Here is an 18702-nt window from a genome sequence, read left to right as displayed (position 1 = left end):
CTGTTCCTTTTCATGTATTGCAGCTGTCTTTGGAAAAAAATTATGTCCATTCCAGTTTATAACAGAAACTCCACAGTATTATTAAAACAGGAGTTGCAGGAACTTAGGCCTGGCCACAGATTTAGCACTTCACAGCAGTCAAAACATTTATAGAACTTGCTAGTACTGCTTGGCGAGCTTCAGCTAGAAGGTCTTTGCTGCACGCCTGACTCCTCCCCCAACATTATTTGCTGTAAACAAACTGGATTTCAGTGATGTTGACTGTTTGATCCTTCAAGTGCCTTGGGTTTATTTACATAAAATTTAAGGGAATGGAATTCTCTTGGACAAGTGTCAGAGAAATGGATCCTATGTGGGTCTCAAAAGCCCTTTGTCTGTATGTCTCTGTCTTTTGCTGTCTTGATATCAGGTACATGTTTTTATGTCCCATACTAAAATTTCAGGGGCGCCTGGGTGGCTCAGTGGTTAAGTGCCTTCAGCTCAGTTATGATCCTGGGGTCCTGGGATCAAGTCCCACATTAGGCTCCCTGCTTGGCAGGCAGTCTGTTCCTCCCTCTCCCTCTGCCCCTCCCCCGGCTTGTGCTCTCTCTCTCTCACTCACTCTCTCTCAAATAAGTAAATAAAATCTTTTTTTTTTAAATAAAATTTTAGGGCGCCTGGGTGGCTCAGTTGGTTAAGCGACTGCCTTCGGCTCGGGTCATGATCCTGGAGTCCCTGGATTGAGTCCCGCATCAGGCTTCCTGCTCGGCGGGGGGTCTGCTTCTCCCTCTGACCCTCCCCCCATCTCATGTGCTTTCTCTCTCATTCTCTCTCTCTCTCAAATAAATAAATAAAATCTTTAAAAAAAAAATAAAAATAAAATTTTAGTTCCTCAAAGGCAGGTTCTGTGTCACTGCTTCCTTTGCTTTACTTATTTGCCTAGTAGAGCAAGGTTAGTAAGTTCCCAATATATATCTGATGAATTAAGAACCATGTGGTTTAAAAAAAATCAGTGATATCAGCTCTTCACATAAAATAAGTATCTACTTATTTTCATCTTTAATGTTTTGGATGCACAGATAATGGGCATAATATAGCTTCTTTTATGTAAATGCTGGGAGACAAGAATAAAACACTTGTCACAGCGTTTCTGTTACAATGAGACTGATGCACGACATATCACTTAGGTGGTGGAATCTGTCACACAGCAGAATTTACTCAGGTATTAGAGCAATCTATCTAAAAATGGCATTTTATTACAACTTTAGAATCTGGAAATAGGCCAGGAACCTTTTGATGTAAAAGCATGTAAGACCCAAAGTGACTATAGAAAGCTTATTAATATGAAACGGGATGGATGAGGTAATAAACAATTTAGAAAAAAAGGAAAGCAAAAGTAAAGATGAAAAGTCAACATAGTGAACACATTAAGAATTCAACAGATGCCAGATTCTCTCATGCTCCTTCAAATTTTTTGGAATTCTATAGAATAGTATCAATGTCAATTAAAAACACATATTTAAAATAACACTACATATTTTACAAGGATAATAGATACGACCATATTTCAAATACTTCAGAGTGCTCATGTGTGTAGGCAGGGACTGGGCATCCAGTTTTCAGATTTTAAGGAGTTAAGGACAGAATGAAATGGTTTGAGGTGGGTAAATAAGAACACTGGGCTGGGAGAGAGGGAGGAGTGGGGAGAAAGTGTAATAATTTGAAGCAATGGGAGGAGGGGAGACCAAGTGTGGAAGCATTTAGATAACAGGATCTGTAGATTAGTTTTGAGCTTGGAAGGTTTTATTTACATGTTTTATGATTTGAAAAAAATCCCTCCATGCCCAACTATTTAAAGAAAAACATGATTTAAAATATGGCAATGACCAATATCCATACACTATAAAGACAGTGGTAATTTTAAAAAATATATTTTATAAAAGAATACAGATGGGCAAGTCAGAGGAAAACATCATTGTCCTCAACTGGTTTACTAGAAGTGACTGTCTGACTAGGACGTTAATTAGATCTGATGATTATGAAATAAGAATTAGAAGAAATTTCTAGTATTTGTAGAAAGTCAGCATTTCCATAGATGCCATGGTCATTGTGCATTAATCAAGAACCTACTGATGAACTCATGTTGAAAGCACTACCCAGTAACTATTAAAGCTGTCAAAGAGATTCAACACAAGAGCATTTTAATTTCTGGAAAGTGCTAATTCTTGTATCTAGGAAACACGATAACTGCGTCTGAAATGTGAATTTTTATTGTATGGAAATATGTTGCTATCTATTAAAAGCATTTCTTAATAAAATCTGGATTTTTTTCTCCCGAGTGTTTGAACTTCTTTGTGTCTGACCACATCATTTTGCAGAATCAGGAGAGCTGGAGTTACAATGGGATCTTGATGATAACGTCCTTTCCTAACTCCTGCCAATATTTCTCAATGATGTGAATGTTTCTTCTCATGGAGACCACAAGGTTCACACAATAGCCCTCCTTTGATCCATAGCTTCCCCTGAAATAGGAAAACATCGCCTGGAAGTGCTTCAATTGTTTCATTTTATTCCAATCATGTGAGAGAAATCATGAATGGAAAACAACAACAACAACAAACAAAATCCCAAACCATTCTGGGCAAGAAAATTAAAGCAACCACATTTAAACTGAAAGTTTCCAGAATTTAACAAAAACAGGCCATACGCTTCATAAAGAATGGACCAGGCTTCATTGTTTTGCTTTCAGTCTGTCTCTAGCTTTTACTGTGGTTTTCGCTTTATATTTGCAAATACCTTACTATAAAAACAAAACAAAACAAAAAACTAATTGCACCAAACCAGGTAAAACAGACAGAGCCACTCTTAGAAAGCATTTACCTGCATGAAGCGACCCTCTGACGTCCCAAGATTAGCAATGGTGAGGTCTCCTTTAATGAAGGTAGATATAGATGTTAAGAGGACTTGGTTGAATTGGCCCATGAATAAGTCAACACGCTGCAAAGCTGTAGTAAACTCTGTTCGATATTCATCACTGCGCACTTCACAGCCTGATGAATTTCTCAAAAGTGTCTGAAATAAAATATGGTCATAGAATGAATGTGAGTCCAGACGCGAACAGGCTGGTAAAAAAAACTTCTCGGGGTGTCTTTTCAGAACTCAGAGGAGAATGGAAAGGCTAACCATACAAAGAAACAGAGAGCCCCAGACAGGCAGAGATTATTCTAGTGACCTACATGGCTCTAGTACTGCTAGGTGCTCCACATGTATCTAGATGTTAGCTGGGGTAAACCTTCCTACCGCAGTTTGCGCTTTGGTTGAATATGTGCATACATAAAAATGGAACTCGGTGGTGCTGGTAAAGGAAAAACAAAACTATAAATGTCTCAGCCCTGGGCAAAAAGGTAATGCTTCTAGCAGGCAAGTCCAGTAAGATGGATTTCAACTGGAATAATAATAAATGTTAGAGTCATACATAATACATTAGATATTTGAAAATGTCTGTGCAGTGTGCAGTGAGGCGGTAGAGGGTGGTAGCTGATAGACAATTCACAGGGAGGCAGCAGAGCACAGATCCCAGACTCAAGTTCCTGCATCAAATCCTAGTCTCTCGTGCTTATTTACCTTACATAGTCCCCATAATCTCTATGTGTTTGTGAAATTCAGGTTATCCATTTCACAAGTAAAATCGAGAGAATTGTAGAGATGTGCCTACCTTGCAGAGCTGCTGTAAAGGTTAAATGAGCTAATTTATAGAAATCTCTTACCATAGAACTCAGCACCTAGGTAATACCACTGAAGTATTTGTCATCATTATGGTGAAAGGCTCAAAAAAACGTAAAAGCTGGGCACCAAATGCCACAGTTACCCACTTACAAAAAAGGCAATTACCACTCAATCAGGTATTTATCTTATAGATTCAGCTTCAGATTTTTTTAAAAATATTGTTCAGTAATATATGTCAGTTAAGCGCTGTGGATCCGTCCCTTCACCTTGACATCTCAGTGTCCTGGTTTTCCTTCTACTTCTCAGATTGCAACATTTAGTCCTCGTGCAGGACCATCTGTGCCTGGCTATCAGTGTCAGGGTTTCTTAAGGCTCCATCCTAGGGCTGCTCCTCTCCTCACTCTTCACACTTTCCCTAGGCAACCTTAGTCTGTCTTGTGATGTCTATTACTATTTAGTTGACACACACATTTGTACCTCCACCCTACCCTCTCCTGTGAGCTGACTGTGCATATATCAAATTGCCTGTAAAAAACACACTCAGATGTCTCCAAGACCTCAGGCTCAGCGTGACCAAAGCAGAAACCACAGTCTCCCCCCCATGCCTGAGCTGATGATACAACACACCCCAGTGAATGGCTCTACCATTTCTCTAGATGCACAGGTCATAAATCTAGGTGCCATCCCTGATACCTCCCCATGTACAGTCCATCACCAATTTTCATCAATTGCACTTTCTAAATATCTCCTGGATCCATCCAGTTTTCTCTGTCTCCATACTTTGACCCTCATCCAACCCACCCCTTCCCCCTTCCTGAACTACTACAATGGTTTCCAAGTAAGACCTGCCATATCTGATCTCATCCATTCTCTACACTGCAGACAGATTTTTTTCTAAAACACAAATCTCATCATGTCACTCTGTTTAAAACACTTAATGTCTTCCTATTGCTCTCAGGATAAAAGACAAAGATTTTTAACATGATCTGGTGAGCTCTGCGTCATCTGGATCCTATTGAACTTTCCAAATTCATCCTCATTGTGCTCTCCTTTGCACTCCAGTGAGCTGGTCTTCTCTCAGTTCTCCAAATATGCCACGTGTGTCCTCCCATTACAGGGCCTCTGCACATGTTCCTGGAGTGATCCTTCCACCTTCATTCACCTATTGACTGCTATGTCTCCTTCAGATCATAGTGTGTCGTCATTTCCTGAGGAAGCCTATTCTGATCTCAATATTTAGGTCAAATGCTTCTATTATCGACTGTCATAATACATTTTACCTATGTGTCATAGCACTCATAGCTGCAGCTACTATTTGCTTATGGATTACATGATTGATGCCCCTGCCATCAGAGACCATACTTGTTTACTGCTCTGTTGTTAGTAGTAGGTGAAATATCACCCATAGATCTTTAATAAATATTAACTGAGTGAATGAATAAGTAAGTGAATCAATTATGAGTAGATGGGGGATGAGTGTGGAGATATAAACTAATATTACTAAAGCTAGGGGCGCCTGGGTGGCTCAGTTGTTCAGCGTCTACCTTCAGTTCAGTTCATGATCCCGGGGTCCTGGGATCGAGCCCTGCATCGAGCCCCGCATCGGGCTCCCTGCTCAGCGGGAAGCCTGCTTCTCCCTCTCCTTCTCTCCCTGCTTGTGTTCCCTGTCTCGCTATGTCTCTCTCTGTCAAATAAATAAAATCTTAAAAAAAATAAATATTACTAAAGCTGTTTTTTTCTTTTTCCAGGAATAGGTGTAGTTAAGAGTTTATAAGAAACAAATAGAGTGCTTAGCTTCCGACTGTACTTATAAGACATCTGGGAACTGGTAAATTTGGGGGAGATAAGAGGGGGCAGGGGGACATAATAAGGAACTGTCTTCTAACTTGGAAGAAAAAGAGAAAAAGTTTATTTTTACATATTTTTGTATGTAGTTTCAAGTTAAGGAAAATGATTTGAAGATTAGGAATTCTATTATCATCCTATTGTATTTATAATAATCAGAAAGCTGTCATAGAATATTTCAGACTTAGTGTTGAACAACAAAGTGAAATAGAAAATTTACTTATCTTTATGTAAAACAGCCTTACTCCTTAATGTCAAAATTCTGTCACATGGAATACAGAGTTCTTACATCTATTGACTTTTATGATAAAAAATAATCTAAAATGCTGTTTTATATAGCAACAAATATTTCCTCATTATAAGTGGCAATAAATTAACAAACAAAGAGTCTCAGAGATGCTAAACCTGACTCTTGTAATTAATGAAATGTTCTGGTTCTAGACATTTATTTTGATATATTAATGAGTGCTATTTCACTATTTAATTAGAAGCTTTTCTTCACTGAAGTACTATGGATTGCTCTGAGGAGTAGCAGATAACTAAAACATACCAGCAATTCAATAGTAACCGATTAATTGGTAATTAAGTTTCCATTGGTGATCAATCATCCATTTTGCAGAGATAGCCACAATCACGGAAGCTGCTTAAAGGAGCAAAGACCAGTTTTAAATCAAAGATCATCTCAAGTATTCCATTTCAGAGGTGACTGCTCTTCAGGGTCAGCATTGTGGTTGTTTTGTTCCTTTTCTTGCTTGTTTTTACTTTTTTCTATATCTAGATGGCATTTTGGGAACTTAAAGCCTCAAATTTGACCTTGCAGAGATATGATGGATTCAATGGGACATAAAAACAATTTGCTGCATGTGGAGTAGTCATAGATCGTAAATTAGAAGCAGCTTTCTATCAACAAGAGGTCAGAAATGGTCTCATTCATCTTCTATCATCCTGCCCTGAAATGTGCTTAACACACAGTAGGCATTTAATAACAGCTTCCTTAAAAATTACTCTATCTACAAGGTACCCATCTGCCTACCCAGCTTGCTTCCTTGTCTGTTTTGCTGAACTAGGCTGGCAGGAGAATGGAGGTGAGATGGATCTCCAAGTGCCTGCAAACCTGCAAGAACTCCTGGATCTTTTTTAAATGGAGAGAAGGTAACAACCAAACTTCAGCCAGTATGTGCCTTCACATGTAAGGCATAAATGAAGAACTCTGTACCAAATCAATTAATATTTATGTATATTCATGCATATTTACAGTTTCAGACTTCTCCCTTAGGAAAGTGTAAGGTCTCTAAATGGTACCTCCTCAAGGATTGATTGGATTATATCTCTATTTCTCCCCAAAACAAATTCCTAAGTTTAAAATCATTGCACAATGCTGGAATAGGATCTACAGAACGCCTTCATCTTGAAAAGTTGTGCAATTTCGAGCTCAAAAAACAAACGTCATGTCAGGTCCAAGTGACATTCAAATTTTATAAGCCAGGGGATCCCAACCTTATTCTTCTTCATTTTCTCCGTAGCTGGAGCTCTGCAGGAGAGGGGTGGGGGCAATAGCTTCTAGTAGAAAGTACCATTCTAGTATTCAGTGCAGGAGAGAGGACTACTCCTTGTCTCTTCCTGCTGAGAATCTTGATAAACTCAGTGATTGGGGTCAGGGTGGCAGGAACTAGCTTACAGAGCTCCATGTTGTCTTTGAGCTTGAATAGTGTAATTTTAACCATCAGGGAGCCTTGGTTTAAGCTCTTGGCATTGCAGAGGTACAGCACTGTGTAAATATGACTAAATCTGAGCCTGATTTAGTATGTCCCTTAAAGATAATGAGCAAATATGTTTGATGCTCATTTGTGCAGGGAAGATGGGGTGGCTTCTCACCACTTTACACACAGTTCCCCGGTGCGGCGTTTGGAATGGGGTTGGGTCCAGATGGAAGAGCAACTACAGACCTGCTGCCAGGGGTCTCCTTGCCACTTGTGCTTCCCTCAAAGCCAGGAGGGCTTGTGCTTTGAGGTAAAACTGCACATAGCTGGTGGAGGGCAGTTCTCTGGTAAAATAGCTGCTTTGGGGCACCAAGGAAGGGTCTGCAAAGAAGGTTTCACCCCAGCACTAGTTGGGGAGTCAGACTTACACTCTCTTTTTGGTAACAAAAGGAGGAAGAAGGAAGAAAGGAAGGGAGGGAGGAAATCAATTTTTATCCTGCATCTACACTGTGCCAGGCACAGAGTTAGGCATTTTCACATGCAAGCAGACTCACAGCCCTGTAGGGTTTTCAGTTTTCAGGAGCAAGAGACTCAGAGCAGCTAAGGGTGCAGCCACAGTGGCTGATTCACACTGGAACTGGCATCAGAACTGGAATACTCATTACAATTTGGTTCCATCTGATTCTCAAGCTCATGAATTTCTTCTGCTACTGTTTACTATTCTGGGCAAAGCTCCAGGAATTGCACAATTACAATAATGGAAAGGGCCTTAGGGACCATCTTACCCCAGCCCCTCATTTTAAGTATGAGAAACTGAAAGTCAGGGAAATTTTAACTCTCAGAGAGTTGGAATCAGTCAACAAAAGTTACCAATTAGCATGTTAAAAACCCTACAACTCTTCAAAGTAGGAAATATAGATTCACCCACCCCTGATTCCTTTTCTGAGAGAAAAGCTGGAATTAATCACTGTTTTCTGGATAACAGTATAAAGATGACCACTAGCATTCTGGGCTGTTCTAATCAGCTTGGCTTTCAAATCTTCCTCTCTGTTGCCTACTTTGGTTTGTGAACATGACCATGTTTCTATCCAGGTAATTCTAAGATGTCAGTCATCACCAACTCCTCTCTCTTGAGCATTTCCCACATCCAACTAGTTAGTTGCTCAGTCCCTCTGAAATCTGGGTAGTGTCCTCCAGCCACGCCTGCACCCCTGCCCCAGGCTAGGTGTTTCCTCACTGGCCTGCCTGTCTCCCATCTCATCTGCCTTGAAGCAGTTACGAGCTGTCACTCTCTCCTTCAAAACCTTTAGTTGCTTCCCAAAGGCCTGTAGGAAAAGCTCAAATTCCTTACTATGACATCCAAACCTGCCTCAGTTTGTTTTTAAGTCTTTTTTCCATTAAGGTGAAAGATCAAGTGACCATCTAGGACACCGAATGAATCTGAGTGGCTATCCTGACACGGGACCCTTCCCAATCCTGGATTTGTGCATTTGCTTTGGCAGCTGATGCCCCTAGCTCCGGCTGCTCAGTGACACCCACTCCTCGGTCATGTAAACCTGAAGCCTGGCTCTGTTCTAAAGTCTCTCCTTACAAGGTCTGTTGAAGGACAGAAGTAATATGTTTTATTGGGTTGGGAGAGGGGAGATCGTGACAAAGAATAAGGTGGGTGGTATAAGGGTACAGGGAGATACCATATAGCTTGAGATATTTGAGTCAGGAGGGAAAAAGAAATAAGAAAAAAATTCACTCTATACAATATATTGTTCAGGCATATACACATGTATAGTGCAACTAAAGGCAAGGAAAAGACAAACAATTCACAATCATTGTTTACCCACTTTTCTGGGAGGGAGAGGGATATGACTGGGATGGGACATACAGGGGACTTGGAGGCTTTGGTAATATTCTCCTTTTTCAGCCTCACAGTAGAGGACTCAGCATTTGTTTTATTGCTCATAAACACACGCACACACCACATACACGCACACACCACATACACGCACACAGATTACATGATTCTTTTGTATATATGAATATATTATAACAAAAATAAATTTTAAAAGAAAACTGAACAAATGGGAAGTGAAAAAGTGGAAAGAGCCTGTTAAGAACTCTCCCCACCCCAATTTCTTGACATCCTAAGCAGGTCTGAAACATTCTCATGGCTTTTCTTAGCTCACAGGAGCTCACAGTAATAATGTTAAATATCATCTGCATAGTGGGTTATGCTTTTCCATGTACATTATCCCATCTGATCCTCTAAATAAGCCTGTGAATTGGATTTGTTATGATCATCGTATTTCTACAGATGAAGAAACTAAAGTTCAAAGAGTTGTCAGTAAATATCTGAGCTTGAATCCTAGTTGTTGATTTCAAATCCTATGTTCCTTATACTGTATTATACTCCTTACTTACAGGCTCCTACAGTATTTCTGAAACAAACCCACATTCCAGGGATGGTCTAAGGACATGGTGGAACCTGCTGTACAGGACTGGTTCTACTCAGCTGGGATTTGATGAGTCACATGACCTTGGGCAAATTGCTTGATCTCTCTGGATCTGAGTTTTATTTTACTTATATAACAAACATTTGTCTAGAGTGTTCACAATGTGGCAGACACTGTTCTAAGCACTTTACAAATATTAATTCACTGAATCTTCATACGAGTGCAAGGAGGAAACTGAGGCACTCTGTGGTCACATGACCACTAGCAGCAGTAGCAGGGCAAGGACTAAACCTAGGTTACATAGAACCAGGGTCTTCACCCCCCTCCCACCCCCCACCCAGGCTTGACTGTAAAGGAGTGAATTGACCTCAAAGTTCTCTTTCTGCTCTGCCATGCGGTGGGTCTGTGGATGGCTTTCCAGTGCTTCCCCTGGGCTTGGAATTACCAAACTGCCTTCAGCCTGCTGCTGGAACAAATGAATGCTCAGGATGTTTAAGATGCCGTGAGTAAACAGTCACTGTCCCCCCACCACTTCAGGCTACTCCAAAAGAGCCTAAACAGATTCTCGATATACATGCCTATTCTTTAAGAAGTTCTGGAAAGCATTTAATTGTTCAAGGTTTATCCTCTTCTAAAATAATTCTGTGGGGGCCCCAGGGTGGCTCAATTGGTTAAGCATCAGACTCTTGATTTCTGTGCAGGTTGTGATCTCAGGGTTGTGAGATAAAGCCCTGCCTGGAGCTCTGCACTCAGCGGGGAGTCTGCTTAAGATTCTCCTCTCCCATCTTGCATGTGCGTGGTCTCCCCCTCTCTAAGAAAAAAAAATGATAATAATAGTAATTATACGAAGTCCTCTCTGAGAATCAATGGTAAACACCCTGTTCTGCTTTTTAAAAAGCTTGTTACAAACTTGCTTCCTTAACTCAAGGGCTTATATACTGTCATAGGGCTAAATAATAGGAACTACTCTACAATTTGTAAGCCTTGAAACAATAATTTAGTCTTTCTTTACTTTTTCATGAGTACTTGCCAGATTTTTTTTTTTACCTCAGACATATACTTTTTTTTATAAAAAGAAAATTGAAGTGCTATATACCTCAATGTATTTGATTCAAACTGTTTTCCCTAATTAACATTATGATGCATGCAGTGAATATGTAATTACACTTAATTCAATATAATTAAGGATGTGATATATTTAAAATAGTGATTCCTTTAATTGATCTATAGGACAGATTTAGCTCATCTATAGATAATTTAAATAGGTCTTGCAAATAGATTTTTAAAAATGTACCATTTTGTAAAATCTTTGCCAGTTACTCATACCTTTTTCCTTCTTGCCCATGACTAAATTAACAGGAGCATTTTAATATAAACTTTATTCGTAATCACCCTTTCTACAAATTCTATTGACACATAATGGTTTTCTGGGGGATACAGATTTCAAAATAGATGTCCCTCTTTGCCTAGAACTTTTTATATAGCTGGCTAAAAATTCAACTGCTTTAATTTCAGGAATTCCACATAACCTACTCCCCTAAATTTCATTCATGTGCTCTCTTCTGTTTATTTAGTGAGACTGGGAGAGGTGCTGTAGAACTCACTGCAGGCAGGGGCACAGAGTTTTGAACATCAGTGTCTGGTTATGTTTCTTTCAGATATGTTTAACTTCTATCAGTCTGTACTCAGATGTCTAAGATGTCAACACTGAAGCCTGATTCTCTGTAAAATGCAGAAGAGTCAGCTCTCTGACAGAGCAGGCCCTTCTCTTTGGGGTCCTTACTGCAAGGCCAGACTGTTACGCTGGTGTGGTCGAATGCTAAGAATGTGACTATGTTGTTTTGTGCTCCAAAGACAACTCTACTTGGTGTTGTGCTCAGCTATCGTTTAAAAGAAAGATGCTTTTTCAATACTTCTGCTGTCACTGGCTCCCCTTGATGAAGTAATCCTGCCTCATGACTTCAATAGCCATGGAGTTCATTACAATCCAAGACCTCAAGCAAGGGAACAAAGCTGGGGAGCAGTTAAAGAAGAGCTGATCTGTCTCCAGGATGGGAGGAAGGGTATCATCTCTGGCCCTGATCAATTCAGACGGCCCTGAACATAATACAACCAGGCATCTGGCCAACCGGCTGCTGGCTCCACACTAGTGATTCATGAGGTGATGGATGCTGCCTCGTGGGGATGACCTAACTTCATACACCCAGCGGCATTCTCTCTTCTGAGGACCAGCCCTGTATCTGCAACTGCCTTTAGGCCAAGTTTGAATGTGCCATCGATGCCATTCAAACTCATTGCTTTTCTTTCCAAACTAATTCCCTTTTCTAGCTTCCTATTTCTGTATGGCATCAATAGTGACCCTCTCCCTTTAGGTCTCAGCCATCTTTGACTTTTCCTTTTCTTTTATTGTTTATATCCACCTATTGATTCTTATAAATGTTTCTATCAAGTTAAAGGAAATCAGATACTTGGCCTTCTACAAATTAATTTCCTTGATTCCAGAATCTCCTTGTTCAAGTCCACTTCTGTAACTTTTTAGTGTAAGTTCCCCAAACACCTTCTTAGTTGCATCTAGAGGTAACAATCCCAGCCTAGAGGAGAAGAGCATGGGCTCTGGAGCGGCTCTGCCCTTATTGGCTATGCAAACTTAGAGAGGATACTTAGATCTCCAAGCCTCACTTCTTCACTTGTAAAATGGGAAAATGCACATCTATCTAATAGAATTGTTTTGAGGTTTAAATAAAATGAATCCAGTGTCAGAGGCAGACACACAAAATAGCTAACTTTGTCCTGCAAAGGACAAAGAACATCACTGTAAGATACATTCCAAAAACATTGGTACAGGTGGTAAATGCTGTAAGATTAGGAAAACAGATCAGTGTGGGCTTAAAAAGCTAGAGAAGGCTCATGGCAGAGGCCAAAGTTGACACAGGTCTTGACAGAAATTGGATTAGTGAAGAGGGAAATACTTGGAGCAGGATGTATTTTATGCATATGTGTGTATGGATTTATATACACATGTGTACAAATGCATTTATATAAATGAAATAAAAATATATCCACCTTCTTCTCAAGGTCTTTGGGGCTCAAAAGACTCAGAATTCTATAATGATAGTGGTTCTGGAATTCTACGTGTTAAGATGTTTGCTTCTTTATCATCATTTCCTAAGGTGAATCAGATCTGAAACAGACCAAGTCCATGTGGTTTGGCTTTAGCAGCTTCATACCTCACCTCAGTCAGAGCCAGGAGTGACAGAGTGATTCATAAAGAAAGTTGCTCCAAGTGAAGCAAATTTTAATGCTTAGTGTATAGAATTTTTCTGCTTTCTTCAATTTAGTTAATAGAAAACAAATTTTAATGTACTTAACTCACTGAATTGTGAGAGCTACTCAAAAGACAGAGCACCAGTTACCGTGCACTAAGTAATACAACAGAAGCAATTCTTTCTTTAGGGTATAAGAGCCATGGTCTGTTTATGTGCTGAACAGTGTCACGCTCAATAGAAACCAGGCTGATGAATGTCTTAGTGGAGAGCCAGGAGAGATGAAAGATAGATGAAACCAGAGTTCTTCAAGTGGGCCCCAGTGTACTGGTTAAACCCATGACCGTACCCCGGCCTGCCTGCCATGCCTGTCATCACCTCTTGTCTCTCCTTTCCTCCTTACCATTTGCAGTGAGACTCTTAACTCATCTTCTTTCCTTGTTCCTGACCAGAACTGTGTATCAGAAACCTCAGTCTGGGGGCAACCCTCCTCATTGACCAAAGTCCCCAAGGCCCTTACCAAACTCTCTTCTATTCTTACTGCATCTACGTCAAGTCCAAGCTCATGCTCTGTCCCAAGAATGTATTTAGGACCAATGAAATGATGTCATTGTGGAGTGTAATCCTGTGGCACAGTAAGGGTGGTATTGAAAAAGACCTTCACTCTTGACTTCTTTTCCTTAACTCACACATTATTTTCAACTTGAAATCATGGACTGGTGGTTCGTAGTGAAAACAATCTATGGATTCAAAGAGTAACTTCATGGAGGGCGCCTCTACTGGTACCACTGCTTGGGCAATGTCCACCAGAAGGTGTGGCCTAAAGTGCTTCATCCAGACAATATCACCTACTCAGAGGGGAAGCTCTGCTGAAAGGTTCAAGAAAGACTTAAGGAGCAGAAAAGTTCCTCTACCTTTCTCCTTTTAATTGCTTTAATTATGTTTTCCCAATTTGGATTAAGTACGAAGCTCTGAAATTCCTGTCTCTTCACCCTACCTATCTTCATCTTTTCTTTTCCTCTCATTTTTCTCCTTCTTTGTTTTTTGATCCATCTTCATTCCAAACTAGTGGATGATGGAGTGTGTGTGTGTGTGTGTGTGTGTGTGTGTGTGTGTGTGTGTGTGTGTGTGTGTGTGTGTGTAAGGAAGGGGATGAAACATCCCAGAATTTCTTCAATGCTAATTTAACTTTTGGAAACTCCCCAATTCCATAAATTTGGGGGGAGAGAATGAAAAACTGTTTTATCTAAAAATTATTTTTATGAATCAGCATTTTTATTACATTATTTGAAATATAAGGCTTTGTCATAATTATGTGTCCATTTGATAAAACAGATATTCTATTCAAGATACTTTGTTAGGTCCTAGGATATGGAGATTGAAAAGTCACAGTCCATATTTTCAAGGGGCTAATGAGGAAACCAGTGAACACATTACCACAGAGTGTGGTAAAAGATATGGTAGAAATAAAGGGTGCTACTGGAGTACTCAAGAAAGGCAGCTTATCCAGAATGGAGGGTTAGGGGAAAACTAGAGAAGATTTCCTGGGGCAGGAAATGCCTGAGTAGAATTGTAAAGAATGGGGAAGTGTTAACCTGACAAAATGAGTGTTAAAGGGAATATGAGGCAGATGAAATAATATATGTTAAGGCAGGGTTGTGAGAGATATTGATGGATGCTGGGAACTAAAAGAATGATAGGTTGACATATAACTGATAAACTCACAGGTTGAGTCACATTGCACTTAATATCTAAAATATACAAGGAACTCATGCAACTCAATAGCAAAAAAAAGAAAAAAAATTAAAAAATGGGCAAAGAAAGTGAATAGACATTTCTCTAAAGAAAATATACAGATAGCCAACAGGAACATGAAAAGGTGCTTAACATCACTAATTAGGGAAATGCAAATCAAAACCACTATGAGATTTCACCTCACACCTGTCAGAATGCTATTATCAAAAAGACAAGAGAGAACAAATGCGGGTGAGGATGTTAAGGGAATCCTTGTACAGTATTGGTGGGAAGGTAAACTAGTACAGCCGGTAAACAGCATGGAGGTTCCTCAAGAAATTAAAAATAGAACTACCATATGATCCAGCAATCCCACTTCTGGGTATTTATCCAAAGGGAAAAAAGAGAAACAAACCATTATCAGTAAGAGATATCTGTACTTCCATGTCAATTGCAGCACTATTCGCAATAGCCAAGATATAAAAACAACCTAGTTATCTATCAGTGGATGACGGATCAAGGAGATGAGGTGTATATGTCTATTCAGACTTAAAAAAATAAAAAAAAAGGTATCCTGTCATTTGCCACAATATGGATGAACCCTGAGGGCATTATGTTAAGTGAAATAAACCAGACAGAGAAAGACAAATACTGCATGTTGTCACTTTTATGTGGAATTAAAAAAAAAAATGTTGTGCTCATAGAAAGAGATCGTAGAAAACTGGTTGCCAGGGGCTGGGGCAGTGGGGGGTGGGGTGGGAGTGGGCAGTAGAAACAGGGAGACATTGGTAAAAGGGTACAAACTTTCAGCTAAAAAAGTATGAGGATCTAATGTATAACATGGTGACCACAGTTGAATACACTATATTATATAAATGAAATTTGCAAAGGGAGTTTAGAATGATAGGCTGAGGGTAAGGTGGCACTGGTGTGCTTGAGCTATCTTGTACTGCTTACAGAGCCAACTGTGACTATTTCTCCCTAATTCTTGTTCAGTGACTAACTTGGTAGCTTGAAATTGGCTTGGTGGGGGTGTTTACACCACGGAAATTGGCAAGCACTACAGATCAGGGGCTCCTACTCCCCCTTCTCTGAGAATTAGACATTTGCCAGCACACTGGTGGGTTTGAAGACCAGGGAATAGCCAAGGCCAAGGTAGGAAACTTCTTGAATACATACTAAAGAGTGTGGATTTTACTCTCAAACCATTGGGGAGCACTCAAATTATTTTAAGGAACACAATAACATAAATGGGTTTGCTTTCAAAAAAGATTACTTATTCCAGCCGCAGTCTGGAGACAAATAGATTGGCTGGGGATGAGGATGGAGCCAGGGAGATTTACTTCATCTTACTGGCATCATTTTCAACGTACTAATAAAAGAAAATCTATCTGGAATGATAACATACAATTTTCTGTTTCTCCTTTGTGTATCTGAAGAAGGAGAGAAGCAGCAAAGATTTTGAAGCTTCATATTTACGATAAATGAGACTAGGTTTTATTCTGAAGAAGGAATAGAAGAAGCGGTCTGAATTAGATTGTGCTAATGGAAAAGGCTGAAATAGGCGGAAAGATTCTTTGGAAATACAAACTTCCTTGATTAAATAGGTGTTGTTAGTTGCACCCAAACCAGCAGCTAGAGAAGGTGCTTAGAAAGTCTTAAATAAGGCTGGTACACAGAATGAGAATGTCAACTTGGGTTAATGAATGAGAGAGGTTGTGTAAACTATTATTTAATCCCAGTTGAGGGTTTCCTGAGCCACTAGGGAACTGGGCTGAGGTTGATAGATGAAAATAAGGTTAGAAGGAAATAGAGCATTAAACAAACAATAGTTCAGTTTAACTTGTAATTTAGCCAGAGTTCAGAGTATAAAATAAAAGCCTTGCTAGCAGCAAGAAATAGAAAATGAAGCAATGATATCATTATTAAAGTAATTGTCCAACCATTCACTGGAACAGAGATTTTATTATATTTCTACAGTGAAAATATAAAATTTGACTATTTCTTAGCTGGTTTGTGAATTCCCAGCATATAGAGTATTAAATAAAGCAGTGGGAGTTATAACAGCTGGTTCTAAGGGCCTAGAGAATGTAGAAAAAGCTTTACTATTTAAAGCTCACAGAAATGCTGAATTAATATTTACTTATGAAAATTTAGATGTTTACTTTTCAAATATTTCATAATCCCTCTTTTTTTATGAGTTTGTCTCCATTCAATTGGATTGTTATCATGAGGGTCATAAGATACTCAATATCATATAGTTTATACCATAACTACCCTGGATTCTGAAAAATACGGATTTATTTTTTTTTAAAAAGAGCTTTCTTATTAGGTGTGGCAAAGTCCTGGTGTTTATTTTTTTGTGATCTGTAACTGTGCCACAAATGGTGAATTTCAAATTTTCAATAGTGCCACCATGCCACATACTCAGAATCACAAAAAGTATTGTTTGCCTAAAAATCTGAAATTAGTGCTTATGTTTTCTTAGCATTTGATTCTAAAAAAGTATCTAGATAGAAACATCATCACAACTTACCATAATATATATATATTTTCAAGCAGGCACATATTTTAGTCTTCTCTGCACATGTCGAAAACCTGACCTTACAATGTTAATACTATTGTTAAACAACTGCTTACATATTATTCATTATTTTGCAAATACTGACTACTATTCTTTTATTTATTTATTTATTTATTTGACAGAGCGCAAGTAGGCAGAGCAGTAGATAGAGGGAGAGGGAGAAGCAGGCTCCCCACTGAGCAGGGAGCTGGATGCAGGGCTCGATCCCAGGACCCTGGGATCATGACCTGAGCCGAAGGCAGAGGCTTAACCAACTGAGCCACCCAGGCTCCCCTTCTGACTACTATTCTTAATATTGGGCCAGTAACAGAATTGATCTTGTGTTTTTTCTGCCCAATTCTATTTGGAATCAATACCTTTGTTATGACCCTTCAAAAATCAGAGTGTTTAGTTGAGAATAAGGAACACTGCCCATTTTTTTCCGTATCAGCTCTAGATAAACCCAACATAGTTGGTATTTTCAAATTAGAGATATTTCTCAATTACTCTTACTAATACATTTACTGGTTCTTGTTTACCATGATATTGGAGCCACAAATAAGTTTACATTAATGAATTATCAGATATATAATAATGAATCATCAGATATATTCTATTATAAATTCCTCATATTTATTTATTTAATTCAGTTCCTTAAGTACCAGGATCACCTAATTTGACCTTAGATTCGCCTGTTACTGCACTTCCAAACATTTTCACAGTCTTGGACCTTCTCATATTGTGGATATATGAAGAAAAATAATCTCACCTTCCTATTATCTTTCCTAAGGTTTTGTATAACCTCCCCACGCCTCCAACCCCAGACACACACTGTACTCTTATAAACAATCTCTTACATTTAGGATTCTGGTTACTTTACTGGAAATAAATAGTCCTTTGCTATAATTATAGCCTTCAGGAAGGGGCAAGCGAATGACCTCTCTGACTTGCAGGCACAGGAACGAGCCCTGAGGATTAAATGCCTCCTATTCCCTCATCTTTTCCCATGGTAGACTCCACTTCTTTTTTGACCAAACAAAAGTGAACAAAGTGAGCAAGAAAAAGGTGAGTATTTCTTTCAATTCCTCACATGTACTTTGTGCACTTGCATTTCAAATCTTCATGGTTTGTGGGGATGGCAAAAACAGTGCCTTTTACGACCCACTCATAAAAATACACTTGTAGATTTTATCAAGGGCCTTTATCCAAACACTGCAGCAATTTAGATGGTCTCTATTTACTATGTAAATATAGAGGTTTCTTTTGGAGGACAACATTTTTTGTCAAATAAAATCAACCCTATTATCTGTGGTCTGCAAGGCATACACTTCGGTACAAAGAAGCAGGACAAACTGCCTGCCCGCTAAGACTTTAAACTTATTTAGATGTTTGCATGATTAAGTATATATAAATGAACATGATTAAAATGAAAGAGAAAGGCAAAA

At 39.2% G+C, this 18702-nt stretch overlaps 1 protein-coding gene across 2 annotated transcripts in view; it reads right to left on the bottom strand.

Moving 5' to 3' along the window:
• MET (MET proto-oncogene, receptor tyrosine kinase) overlaps nt 1–18702 on the bottom strand; it is a 114717-nt gene that overhangs the window by 55836 nt on the left and 40179 nt on the right. For both annotated transcript variants that reach the window (XM_027573895.2, XM_027573896.2), the window contains one exon: nt 2860–3051. In XM_027573895.2, coding sequence (XP_027429696.1) covers nt 2860–3051 — 192 coding nt within the window. The remainder of the gene's footprint in view (nt 1–2859; nt 3052–18702) is intronic.

This window comes from Zalophus californianus, chromosome 12 (assembly GCF_009762305.2).
Source record: "Zalophus californianus isolate mZalCal1 chromosome 12, mZalCal1.pri.v2, whole genome shotgun sequence".
Lineage (NCBI taxonomy): Eukaryota > Metazoa > Chordata > Mammalia > Carnivora > Otariidae > Zalophus > Zalophus californianus.
The sequence above is the reverse complement of the archived record's forward strand: the minus strand, read 5'-3'. Positions and strand labels throughout refer to the sequence as shown.